This window comes from Papio anubis, chromosome 8 (genome assembly GCF_008728515.1).
Source record: "Papio anubis isolate 15944 chromosome 8, Panubis1.0, whole genome shotgun sequence".
Classification (NCBI taxonomy): domain Eukaryota; kingdom Metazoa; phylum Chordata; class Mammalia; order Primates; family Cercopithecidae; genus Papio; species Papio anubis.
The window spans coordinates 56,358,271-56,372,058 of record NC_044983.1 but is presented as its reverse complement, the minus strand read 5'-3'; the positions used below and the strand labels follow the sequence as shown (position 1 = coordinate 56,372,058).

At 36.1% G+C, this 13,788-nt stretch overlaps 1 protein-coding gene across 2 annotated transcripts in view; it reads right to left on the bottom strand.

Moving 5' to 3' along the window:
* The window catches only part of RAB2A (RAB2A, member RAS oncogene family), a 102,354-nt gene that overhangs the window by 20,274 nt on the left and 68,292 nt on the right, over positions 1-13,788 (bottom strand). For both annotated transcript variants that reach the window (XM_003902796.4, XM_021942358.2), the window contains exon 6: positions 9,950-10,061. In XM_003902796.4, coding sequence (XP_003902845.1) covers positions 9,950-10,061 — 112 coding nt within the window. The remainder of the gene's footprint in view (positions 1-9,949; positions 10,062-13,788) is intronic.

Genomic DNA, 13,788 nt, shown 5'->3' with positions numbered 1-13,788 from the left:
TATAAAAATTTGCCCTGTGCAGAAATGCGACATAAAGAGCTCTTGTGAAAAAGTCATATCAGCAAAAATTTAATAATTTGAAAAAGAAAATCAGTATTTCTCAAGAATTCATAAAAATACCAACAAGCTCCTATAGCCATATTCCATATTCTAACATTAGTATTTTATTGTGGTTGGGAGGCTTCTTCCTGATGAATTTTCATTTTTAAAATTGTCATCATGGTATTAAAGGACTGAATTTAATTAGTTTAAGTTGGATGTACACAGTTATTTTTTGATTAAACTTTTTAAGGTAATTATAGATTCACATGCAGGTGTAAGAAATAATACAGAAGAATCCCGTGTAACATTTATGTAGTTTCCCCCAGTGGTGACTTCATATAAAACTATAGTATTAATACATTGTTACAAAAAAATTTTATCATTTCAAGAAAGTTACATAGATGGGATAATACAGGATCAACCTTTTGAGAATGGCTTGATTCATTAAGCACAGTTCTCTCCAGATTTATCCAGATTGCTGTATAGTATCTGTACTTTCCCTCTTCTTATTGTTGAGTAGTATTCCATGGTATAGAGGACCACACTGTAACCACACAGCCACTGAAGTGTCGTTTAACCCAATGTCTCTGGTCTGTTTCCAGTTTTTGGCCATTCTGAATAAAACTACTGTGAACATTTGTGTACAGGTTTTTGAGTCAACCTAAGTCTTCATTTCTCTGGGATAAGTGTCCAGGGGTGCAACTACTAGGATGTATGGTAGTTGCATGTTTAGTGTTTAAAGAAACTGCCCTTTTTCCAGACTGGCTATGTTATTTTACATTCCCACATGCAACGTAAGAGTGATCTGGTTTCTCCACATTCTCTTCAGCATTTGGTGTTCTCAGTATTTTTCATTTTAGCCTTTCTGACATTCTGACAGGTATGTGGTGATAGCTCATTGGGTGTTTTTCTTTCTTTTTTGAGACAGGGTCTGTGTTGCCCAGTCTAGTCTCAAATTCCTGGGTGCAAGTGATCCTCCCGCTGCCTCAGACTCCCCAGTAGCTGGGATTACCGGCTTACACCTACCAGGCCTGGCTCACTGAGGTCTTAATTTCCACTTCCCTAAAGGCTAGTGATTTCAAAGATCTTTTCTAGTGCTTATCTGCCATTTGTAGATCCTTTTCAATGAAATATCTGCTCATATCTCTCTTGCCCATTTTGTAATTGCATTGTTTTTTACTACTGGGTAAAATTACTCAATACTTATGAGAATTTTTACTTCTAGCCACTAGTCTTTTGTTGGGTACTTGGTATGTAAGTATTTTCTCCCAGTCTGAAGATTTGTCTTTCCATCTACTTATACGGAGTCTTTAACAGGGCAAAAGTTTTTGAAGCCGAATTTATCACTTTTTCCTTTTATGAATCATCCTTCTGGTGACACGTATGCCAATGCTCAGATACTGAAATTTTTGGGGTTTTTTCCTCCCCTAAAAGATAAATACGTCAATATTTTACATTTAACTCCAGGATTCATTTTGTGTTAGTTTTTTTAAGGTGTGAGACTTAGGATGAAGTTCATTTATTTTGCCTATGGATTTCTAACTGCTAGAGTTCCATTTGTTGAAAAGGCTATCTTCTTCCATTTAACTATTTCTGAACCTTTGTTAAAAATTAGTTGTGCCTATTTGCATGCATGTTTCCAGGTTATTTATTCTGTTCCATTGATCTATGTGTCTATCCCTTTACTAGTATCACACAGTCCTGATGATTAGCTATGCAAAACTTGAAATCAATGGATGGATTCATCCCATTTTGTTCTCCTTTTCTAAGTTGTGTCAGCTACATTAGTTCTTTTGCCTTTCCATATATATTTTATAATAATATTGTCTATATCTATAAAACATCATACTGGAAATTTGATATGAATTGTGTTAAACATTTATATCAATTTGTGAATAAGTGACATTCTACAAGATTGAATATTCCAAACAGTAGGCATAGTATGCCTCTCCATTTATTTAGATCTTCTTCTACTTCTTTAATCACTGTAACTAGTTCTGCAGTTTTCAGAGTGTATGGCCTGCACATGCTGTTTTTAGATTCACACCTAAGTATTTCATTTTTTGTGTGCTTAAAAATGATGTATTTTGAGTTTTGGCATTCATGTTTTCATTGCTAAAATATAGAAATATGACTGATTTTTATGTCTACCTTGTATCCTGCAACCTTGCTGAACTCACTTATTAGTTCATTTTTTTGTTGTAAATCCCTTGAGATTTCCTACGGAGACAATTACATCATCCACAAATAGAACAGTTTTTATTTCTTCCTTTCTCAGTTGTATGCCTTTTATTTCTTTTTCTTTTTTTTTTTTTTTGCTTTACTGCACTGGCTAGAACTTCCATCAATATGTTGATTAATGGTGAGAACAGACATTCCTGCTTTGTTCCTAATCTGAGGAACAAAGGCTTCAACCTTTTGCCCTTACGTATAACATTAGTTGTGGGGTTTTTTTCGGTGTATGTTTACGTGCTCTTTAACAAGTTGAGGAAGTCCTCTTCAATTCCTATTTTTTGGAGAGTTTTTAAACATGGATGGGTGTTGAATTCTGTCAAATCGTTTTTCTGCATCAACTGCTATAATCACGTGGTTTCTCTTCTTTATCTTACTAAATGGTGGAGTACACTGATTTGTTTCTGAATACAGAGCAAGCCTTGCATCCCTGGAATAAACCCCATTTGGCCATGACGTATACACTTTATACACATACACACACACAATTTCACATATTGTTGAAATTCTATTTTCTGGTATTTTGTGGAGGATTTTTGCTTATATATTTATAAATGCTATTGGTTTGTACTTTTCCTTTTTTTGTATTGTCTTTGGTTTTAGTGTTGGAGTAGTATCAGTTTCATAAAGTAAATAGGGAAGTGTTACATCTATTTTCTGGAAAAGATGGTCTAGAATTGGTGTTCATCCCTTTTTTAAATGTCTGGTAGAATTCTCCAGTGAAACCATTTGGACCTAGAGATTTCTTTTATGGGAGTTTTAAAACTACGAATTCAATTTCCATTAAAGTTTATAGGGCTATGCAATTTTTTTCTTTTGTTTGAGATGTAGTTTTGCTCTTGTCGCCCAGGCTGGAGTGCAACGGTGCATCTTGGCTCACCGCAACCTCTGCCTCCTGGGTTCAAGCAATTCTCCTGCCTCAGCCTCCCGAGTAGCTGGGATTACAGCCTCCTGCTACCATGCCCAGCTAATTTTTGTATTTTCAGTAGAGACAGGGTTTCACCATGTTGGCCAGGCTCAAATTAACTTTTTCATACTGGCTGAGTGTAGCAATTTATGTTTTTGGATAAACTGGTCTATTTCATCTAAGTTGTCATATTTATGTGGGTAGAGCTATTCACAGCATTCCCTAATTACCTCTTTTATATCTGGAGAATCTGTAGTAATAGCTTCTGTTTTGTTACTGACATCGGTAACTTGCACCTTTTCTGTCAGTTTTGCTAGAGGTCAATTTTACTGAAGTTTTTAAAAAAATCCAGCTCTAAGTTTCACTGATTTTTGTTTTCAACTTAATTGATCCCTGCTCTTATCTTTAACATTTCCTCCCTTCAATTTATTTTGGGTTTTTCTTTTTTGGGGTTTATTTTGCTTTGGGTTCTTGAAGTAGGAGTTAAAATTATTTTCAGACTTCTTTTCTTTTTTATTACACTTTAAGTTCTGGGATACATGTGTAGAATGTGCAGATTTGTTACAAAGGTATATACGTGCCATGGTGGTTTGCTGCACCCATCAATCTGTCATTCACATTATGTATTTCTCCTAATGCTATCCCTCCCCTAGCCCCCGGTGTGTGATGTTACCCATCCTGTGTCCATGTGTTCTCATTATTCAACTCCCACTTATGAGTGAGAACATGCGGGGTTTTCTATTTCTGTGTCAGTTTGCTGAGAATGATGGTTTCCAGCTTCATCCACATCCCTGCAAAGGACATGAACGGATCCTTTTTTATGGCTGCATAGTATTCCATGGTGTATATGTGCCACATTTTCTTTATTCAGTCTACCATTGATGGGCATTTGGGTTGGTTCCAAGTCTTTGCTATTGTGAACAGTGATGCAATAAACATATGTGTGCATGTAATTCTATAGAATGATTTATAATCCTTTGGGTATATGCCCAGTAATGGGATTGCTGGGTCAAATGTATTTCTGGTTCTAGATCCTTGAGGAATTGCCACACTGTCTTCTACAATGGTTGAACTAAATCACCCTCCCGCCAACAATGTAAAAGTGTTCCTATTTCTCCACATCCTCTCCAGCATCTGTTGTTTCCTCACTTTTCTTCATTTTTTTTCAGACGAAGTCTTGCTTTGTCGCCCAGGCTGGAGTGCAGTGGCGCAATCTCGGCTCACTGCAAGCTCCGCCTCCCGGGTTCATGCCATTCTCCTGCCTCAGCCTCCCGAGTAGCTGGGACTACAGGAGCCTGCCACCATGCCCAGCTAATTTTTTGTATTTTTATAGAGATGGGGTTTCACCCTGTTAGCCAGGATGGTCTCAATCTCCTGACCTCGTGATCCACGAACCTCAGCCTCCCAAAGTGCTGGGATTACAGGCATGAGCCACCACACTTGGCTAAGTTTCCTCATGTTTTAATGACTGCCATTCTAACTGGCATGAGATGGGATCTCATTGTGGTTTTGATTTGCATTTCTCTAATGACAGTAATGATGAGCTTTTTTCATGTTTGTTGGCCACATAAATGTCTTTTGAGAAGTGTCTGTTCATATCCTTTGCCTACTTTTTGATGGGGTGTTTTTCTTGTAAATTTGTTTAAGTTCTTTGTAGATTCTTGATATTAGCCCTTTGTCAGATGGATAGATTGCAAAATTTTTCTCCCATTCTGTAGGCTGCCTGTTCACTCTGATGATAGTTTCTTTTGGTGTGCAGAAGTTCAGTTTAATTAGATCCCATTTGTCAATTTTGGCTTTTGTTGCCATTGCTTTTGGTGTTTTAATCATGAAGTCTTTGCCCATACCTATGTCCTGAATGGTATTGTCTAGGTTTTCTTCCAGGGTTTTTATGGTTTTAGGTCTTATGTTTAAGTCTTTAATCCATTTTGAGTTAGTTTTTGTATAAGGTATAAGAAAGACTTCTTCTTTTCTATTGTGTGCATTTAATGGTATAAATTTCCCTCTTGTAACACTGTTTTAGCTGTTTTCCACAAATTGGTATGTTGTATTTTCATTTTCATTCAGTTCAATGTATTTTTTGTAATTCAAGACTTGCTCACTGACACACAGAAGCATACTGTTTAGTTTCCAAGTATTTGTAGATTTTCCTATTTTCTGTTAAACTCATTTCTAGTTTAATTCCATTCTGTTTGGAGAATACATTCTGTATGATTTCAATACTTCAAAATCTATCGAGGTTCATTTTATGGCCCAGGACATGGTCTATATCTTGGTACATATTCTGTGGGCACCTAAGGGATGCTGAAGTCTCCAACCATAATTGTGAATTTCTCTATTTCTCCTCCCAGTCTATCAGTGTTTGCTTCACATATCTGGTACACGCACGTTTAGCATTGTTACATCTTTCTGGAGGACTGATTCTTTTATCATTATATAATGTCCCACTCTGATAATTTTTTTTTTTTGCTCTTAAGTTTACTTTATGTGATATTAATGTAGCTACCTATCATTTTCAACCTAACTGTACTATTATATTTGAAGTGAGTTTCTTACAGATACCATATAGCTGAGCCATTGTTTTTAAAATTCTCTCTGCCAATCCCTTTTGATTTGTGTATTTTGACCACCAACATTTAGTTATTGATATATGAGGGCTTACATCTGCCATTTTACTTTTTTTCTATTTTCTTTCTCCTGCCTTCCTGTAGGCTAATCAAATCTCTTGGCATTCCTTTATTCCCATGGCTTATATTATTTCTGGAATACACTGATAATCACATCAGACAGTGTTTGTTTACTTCAAACATCAAACATAATTTGCAAGACTTGAAGAAAAAAGTCTATCATATTTATCCATATTTTTATTTCTTATTTTTCTTCTTTTATGGTTTTCTAAGATTCTTTCTTCAATCATTTCACTTCTATTAGAAAACTTCCTTTAGCCATTCTTTTATGCAAATAATCTGCTACTAACAAAGTCTCGGTTTTTCCTTCTCTAAGAATGTCTTGATTGCACCTTCATTTCTAATTTTTTTTTCTTTGCTTGGTAAAGGATTCTGGGCTGATAGTTCTTTTCTTTCAGCTCTTGAAAAACACTGTGCTACGTAAGTTTATTATGGCACTATTCACAATAGCAAAGACTTGGAACCAACCCAAATGTCCATCAATGGTAGACTGGAATAAGAAAATGTGGCACACATACACCATGGAATACTATGCAGCCATAAAAAAAGATGAGTTCATGTCCTTTGCAGAGATATGGATGAAGCTGGAAATTATAATTGTCAGCAAACTATCACAAGGATGTTCTCACTCATAGGTGGGAAATGAACAATGAGAACACTTGGACATAGGGTGGGGAACATCGCACACCCAGGCCTGTTGGGGGTGGGGATGCTGGGGAGGGATAGCATTAGGAGAAATACCTAATATAAATGACTAGTTGATGGGTGCAGCAAACCAACATGGCACATGTATTCCTATGTAACAAACCTGCACGTTGTGCACATGTACCCTAGAACTTAAAAGTATAATAAAAACAAACAAACAAACAAAAACCACTGTGCTATTTTCTCTGTCCTCCATGGTTTCTGATGATAAATCTGCTATCATTAGAACTGTTTTTCCCCTATAGGTAGGGTGCCATTTTTTTTGCTGCTTTCAAGATTTTTTTTCTGTCTTTCATGTTCAGACATTTGACCATACAGAGGTTTGTCATCACGTGGATTTGTTTGGGTTTAACCTCTTTGGGGCTGTTTTCAATCTGTAGGTTTATATACTTTTTGCCACATTTAAGAATTTTTCAGCCATTACTTCTTTGAGTATTTTTCACAGCCATTCCTTTTTCCTCTCCTTCTAGGACTTATGATGAATCGTATAACATCAGCTTTTGCTATAGTCCTATAGGTCCCTGAGGCAGTGTTCATTTGTTTCCTCAATTTTCTCTCTGCAGTTTAGACTAAGTAGTTACTACTATTGTTCTATTATCCAGTTCACTATTTCTTTCCTTTATCTCCATTCTGCTGTTGAGCCCATTCACTAAGTTTTTTTTTCCAGTGTACAAACAGCTTTGAAAGAGTTTTAAAATTCCTCAATTACTGTATTTTTTCAGTTTTAAAATTCCTATTTGGTTCCTTTTTTCCATTTTGCATTCCTTTTGCTCAAATTGTTTGTTTGCTAAGACTCTTTTGTTTCAAGCATGTTCCTTGTTTGTTGAGGCATTTTCATGATTGCTGTATTGAAATCTTTGTAAGATAATTCGAACATCACTGCCATTTCACTGTTGGCACCTATTACCTTTTTTTTTTCATTCAATTTAAGATCTTCCTGGTTCTAGGTATGATGAATGATTTTCTATTGAAACATGGGTATTTTAGATACTATTTTATGAGACTCTGGGTCTTATTTAAACCACTGCTTTAGTTCGCTTCCTCTGACTCCACTCCAAAAAGGGAAATGGTGGTGGTAGGGTGCTACTTCGTTATTGCCTGGGGATGGTGGAAGCAGAGCCACAATTTTTTTTGTGATGTTTGGCTACAGAATGGTTACTTTCTAAGAGTGTTCTGACTTGTGAACACTGTTTTGACCTGCCTATTTCCTGGTTCTCTGGCTAGAAAACTTTTTTTCTGCGCCTGTCGACCTTTCTAGGTTGCCTGTTTCTCTAGCACCCAGTCTTGGGTATGTGGCAAAAAGAAAACTAAGGGAAATCATCACTATGTCATTCCTCTGGCACCAAGTTCTATAGCTGGTGTGTAGTAGGCTATACCATCTAGGCTTATGTAAGTACACTCTATGATGCTCACATGACAATGAAATCACCTGGTGACATATTTCTCAGAATGTATCCCTGTTGTCAAGCAACGCATGACTGTATAATATTTTACCTAAGAAAGAATTCTTCATTGAAAATATCAATGCTGTAGAATTACTGTGGTCAATTTCTATGTTCAAGGGTTAATCAGAAGAGCTCCAAGTATCATTCTTTTTTTTTTTTTTTTCTTTTTTTCTTTCTTTATTATTATTATTATTATACTTTAAGTTCTAGGGTACATGTGCATAACGTGCAGGTTTGTTACATATGTATACTTGTGCCATGTTGGTGTGCTGCCCCCCTCAACTCGTCAGCACCCATCAACTCGTCATTTATATCAGGTATAACTCCCAGTGCAATCCCTCCCCCCTCCCCTCTCCCCATGATAGGCCCCGGTGTGTGATGTCCCCCTTCCCGAGTCTAAGTGATCTCATTGTTCAGTTCCCACCTATGAGTGAGAACATGCGGTGTTTGGTTTTCTGTTCTTGCGATGGTTTGCTAAGAATGATGGTTTCCAGCTGCATCCATGTCCCTACAAAGGACACAAACTCATCCTTTTTTATGACTGCATAGTATTCCATGGTGTATATGTGCCACATTTTCTTAATCCAGTCTGTCACTGATGGACATTTGGGTTGATTCCAAGTCTTTGCTATTGTGAATAGTGCCGCAATAAACATACGTGTGCATGTGTCTTTATAGCAGCATGATTTATAATCCTTTGGGTATATACCCAGTAATGGGATGGCTGGGTCATATGGTACATCTAGTTCTAGATCCTTGAGGAATCGCCATACTGTTTTCCATAATGGTTGAACTAGTTTACAATCCCACCAACAGTGTAAAAGTGTTCCTATTTCTCCACATCCTCTCCAGCACCTGTTGTTTCCTGACTTAATAAATATTTACTGACTGCTTACTATGTTGAAGGCACATGCTAGCTGTTTCCCAAGACCCTGACCTCTGTTATCCTTACAACAGTGATTCTTAAATCATTTTTCAGAACTACTTTCTCTAGTTGCTCTTATAAGCTGTTCTTATCCAGAAATCGGGAACTAAGCATTACTTTGGATAAACTACGACTTTTCTTAGCTTCATTACCTCTTTTTATAAAATAAGAGTAATACATTTACCTTAGAAAGGATCAACTATGTAATCATCTATTTATAATATGTATAAACACACTGCCTCCAAACACATACAGCATAAAAGAATACACTGTGTTCAGAAAAGTTCCAACAGTTCAGGTTGATCAATGGAAATAATTGAAATAATACAAATTTCATCAATAGATGAAACAGAATTCTCATGCTTTGTAAAATATTACACAGCAATACTATAATACTTTAAGCAGAAGTGGTGATGTGATAATATATTGACAGTTAAAAAAATAAATAAAATTAAAAAAATAAGCAGAAGTGGATATAAATAGCTACAAATGTTCTGGTGTCTTGAAACATTTCCAAATTTCATTAGCGTGTTCTTTATTTCCCTCCCATGCAACACAAAAAAGATTTCCCTACCATGCAACCCAAAGAACTCCAATACCTTATATCTGTGAGTACAGTGGGTTCCCAGAGAAGAAAGCCATTTTGCTCAACGTAATTTGAAAGAACAGAACTACACTATCCTCCTCCATTGGCCAGACTGACTTTATATGAATGTGATTAAAATATAACTCTCGGAAATTATAGGAAATTGTTTAGAAAAAGGGAGGGAGGGAAAATATGTACAAAGATGTAAGAAAGCATTCAGGCTTTAAGAGAAGGCTCAATATGATTTAAGAGTCTGACAGAAGGTAAATGTTGCAAGGCATTTCAAGGGGAAGAAATTTTCCTACTTTATGATGTTCAAAGGCCATCCGACTAAAAACTTAAAATAAATAATAAAATGAAGATATGTAAAACATTTCTATTAATTATAAAGATGAACATTTTAAAGGGCCTCTTATTTACCTCTTCTACATTGGAAGCAGTCTTAGCAGACGTTTCCATGAAGATAAGTCCATGTTCTCGTGCAAAAGCTTCACCTTCTTCTTTTTTTACTTCTCTTCTAGATTCTAAATCACTAAATATGGGAAAGAAAGGGTCACATTATTAATCAACATGGTACAAATAGAAGCATCTGTGGAAAGTGTACCATGGAATTCAAAGTTGTGATGACCATTCTTTTAATTAATTTTTAACATACTAACTGTATTATTTAGGGTATTATGAGGGTTAGTATTTAGAACACTGTCTAGTTTCTTAAGAACAATCCAACAGAAGAAAGAGTCTGTGTTAGAGTTCTAGAATGTTAGAACTAGCTGTAACTTAAGGGAGCCTCTAGTCTAATACCTTGTATCTTTGAGTACAGTGCGTTCCCAGAGAAGAAAGCCATTTTGCTCGACATAATTTGAAAGAGCAGGACTATACTATCCTCCTCCATTGGCCAGACTGACTGAGTTTCTATGAATGTGATTAAAATATAACTCTCAGAAACTATAGGAAATTAGTAAAATCCAAAGTACTAAAGATACATTACATCATTGATCCCAGTTTGTTTAATTCCCAGTTTCTTCTTAAAGCAAAATTGATATAGACAGAGAGGGAGAAGGAGGGACGAAGGACTAGAGAGAGAAAAGGAGAAAGGGAGGGAGAGAGCAAGTATAAGCTAGAAATTTCCGATGAAAGCAGGGTATTCATTTTTATCATACTAGAATTGTATTAGTGAGGTGGGGCGGGGGGGGGGGGGGAAGTAGCAGTCGCTTTTAAAGCATGTTTTATTTTAAAAGTTAAAAAACTTTACCATTTATTTCTTTTTACATAGTATTTACTATTACATGTTTATACATGAAAAAAGATGTATGATAATATCCACATACTTCCAGCTAGTCTTGACATATTATTTGCTAGATTTCAGGTTTCTTTCCCCTTAAGAAATAAAATCAGCAGAATCATCACCTGTGTGTCTCTGATCCCACTCTCCTCCCTCTTACCCTAAAGGTAACCATTACCTGAATTTGGTGTTTTCATTCTCATGCATGTTTTTGCATTTATACTCATGTTTATAACCATAAATGGTATATCTTTTTCATGTCTTTAAAAATTCAGATGTAGCTACTGTTTTACAACTTGTTAACTTTGGTCAACGTTATGTTTTTCAAATTTATCCATATAACACATGTAGATCTAGTTTATTTTTTAACTGGTGTATTATAGTCTACTGAATGATGCAATACAACTTAAATTCTCTATGAGACAAAGTTATTTAAAATTTTTCATTATTACAAACAATGTTACAATAAGCATTTTATATATATATTTTTTGTGTATACATGTGCCAAGGCTTTTCCAGGGCAGTTTTTAAAAATTTTTTCAGAGACAAAGTCTCACTATGTGGCTCAGACTGGTCTTGAACTCCTGGACTCAAGTGATCCTCCCACTTTGGCCTTCCCAATTGCTAGGATTACAGGACTGAGCCACTGTGCTAAGCCTGGGTAGGATTTTTCAAACTGTGTCATGACTCAATGAATCGTAAAAATCACTCAGTAGGAAATAATCAGAATTTTTTTAAAAAAAGAAACAATAGGCCAGGTGCAGTGGCTCACACCTGTAATCCCTGCACTTTGGGAGGCTGAGGCGGGAGGGTCACCTCAGGTTAGGAGTTCAAAACCAGCCTGGCCAACATGGTGAAATCCCTTCTCTACAAAATACAAAAATTAGCTGGGTATGAGGGCGGGTGCCTGTAATCCCAGCTACTCAGGAGGATGAGGCGGGAGAATTGCTTGAACCTGGGAGGCGGAGGCTGCAGTGAGCAGAGATCATGCCACTGCATGTACTGTTTCATGGAACTTATGTATAAAGGTATAATTTATGAATATTTCGTTTTATGTGTAGGTGTATACACAATTTATTTACTAGGTCATGATGTAAAATATATTTCTTACCATAGGTCAAGTCAAAAACTCAAAAGCCATAGTACTTGACTATATAGTTAGTGCAAAGTTTTAAAAATACCTCAGTTTTCCAGGCATTACATCATATTGTTGTCTTAGTTCACTCCCTCTGAATCCCACTTAAGTTGCTTAGGTTACTTAAGTATCTTTCTTTTTAATTTATGCCCCCTTTTTGTTTAGGGTTTGCATTGTAATCCTTATACTGTTAAAAAACTTTCATCTTTTAAACGTCTGCTTCCTATTTCTTATATAACCAATTTATTAATACAATGCCATAGTAAGAAAAATCTGTGTCATCTGTCGCTCTGACTAGGTCACTGCCCTTCACTGGCTCCCTACTGCTTAATGCCTCTAATTCAAAAATTGCTCATTCCCTGCTTTGATGTCTACCCACAATTCAATTCATCTAAAAATAATCATCTCATTTATTTCTGTTCCTTCTTGTTCATTATACTCCTGATTTTAAAGGTCACCCACCTACGATCATCAGAAACATCTCTTGTTTACATACTATGCTTTGTTTATTTCTTCTCACATTTGAACTATCAGCTCCTAGTGGTCGGCAACCAAATTTAAGCCACCTGTCACTCATCATGCTCATCATGTTTTAGACACAAGGAAAAAATCGGTAAAATAAAAGGATTAAAAATTCTCTTTACTCTCCAAGTATTTTCCTCTTATTATTTCATACCTTGAATGGCAGAGTAACTATTTCCATCACAGAAAGACTAAAGCTTCCCTCCAATAGCTTCATAACCTTAAAAAGATTTAGTGAGATGATTTAAATGTGGAAAAGAATACCCAAGAAAGGCCTTCAGAGAATATAATGGTTTCTTCTCTACACAAACAAGCAATGTTTACCTTTTTATAATGTAAATATCACTTAAGTAAATGTTTTCTCTTAACAGCAAATCTCAATTTCTATTAAAAGAACACTCTAAAATCTATACAGTGTAATGATGTTTTACATTATAGTTTTACAGCTTTTTTGAGGTGTAATAGACATAAAAGAAGTTGTACTTAAAAGCAAAATTTGTTTAGTTTTAAGATATGTATGCCTGTGAAGCCATCCGTCTCCCAAACGTTTCCTCAGACTCCACTGTAATCCATCCCTTCTTGCCACTGCATCCTAGGCAGCTGATGATCCGCTTTCTGCCACTACAGATTAGTCCGCATTTACTAGGATTTTTATATAAACGTAATCACATGGTATTTTTGGTCTGAGTTTTTTACTCTGTAATTATTTTGAGAATCATCCATTTTGCTGCATGTATCAATAGTTCATTCCTCTTTATAGCTGAGCCGTAGTCTGTGGTAAGGCTATATCACTATTTTTCCATTCATCTGTTAATTGATATTTGAGTTGTTTCCAGTTTGGGGCTATTACAAATAAAGCTGGTATGAGTATTTGTACATAATTCTGTGGACATATGAAGACATATTTATGTTGTGTAAACATCTGGGAGTAAAATGGCTAGGAAATACAGATGTGTGTTTAATTTCTTTTTTTGAGACAGGGTCTTGCTCTGTGGCCTAGCCTGGAATACAGTGGCGTGATCACGGTTCGCTGCAGCCTCGACCTCTCAGGCTTAAGTGATCCTACCCCCTCAGCCTCTGGAGTAGTAGCTGGGACTTTTAAGTATGCACCACCATGTTCTGCTACTTATTTTAAAAATTTATTATTTTTGTATAGACGAAGTCTCCCTACATTGCCCAGGCTGGTGTCAAACTACTAGGCTCAAGTGATCCTCCCGCCTCGGCCTGCTAATTTCTAAAGAAACTACCAAATTGTTTTCCAAAGTGATTGTATCATTTTATGTTCCCATCAGTAGTATATCTTCTGTAGCGAACTGCTGG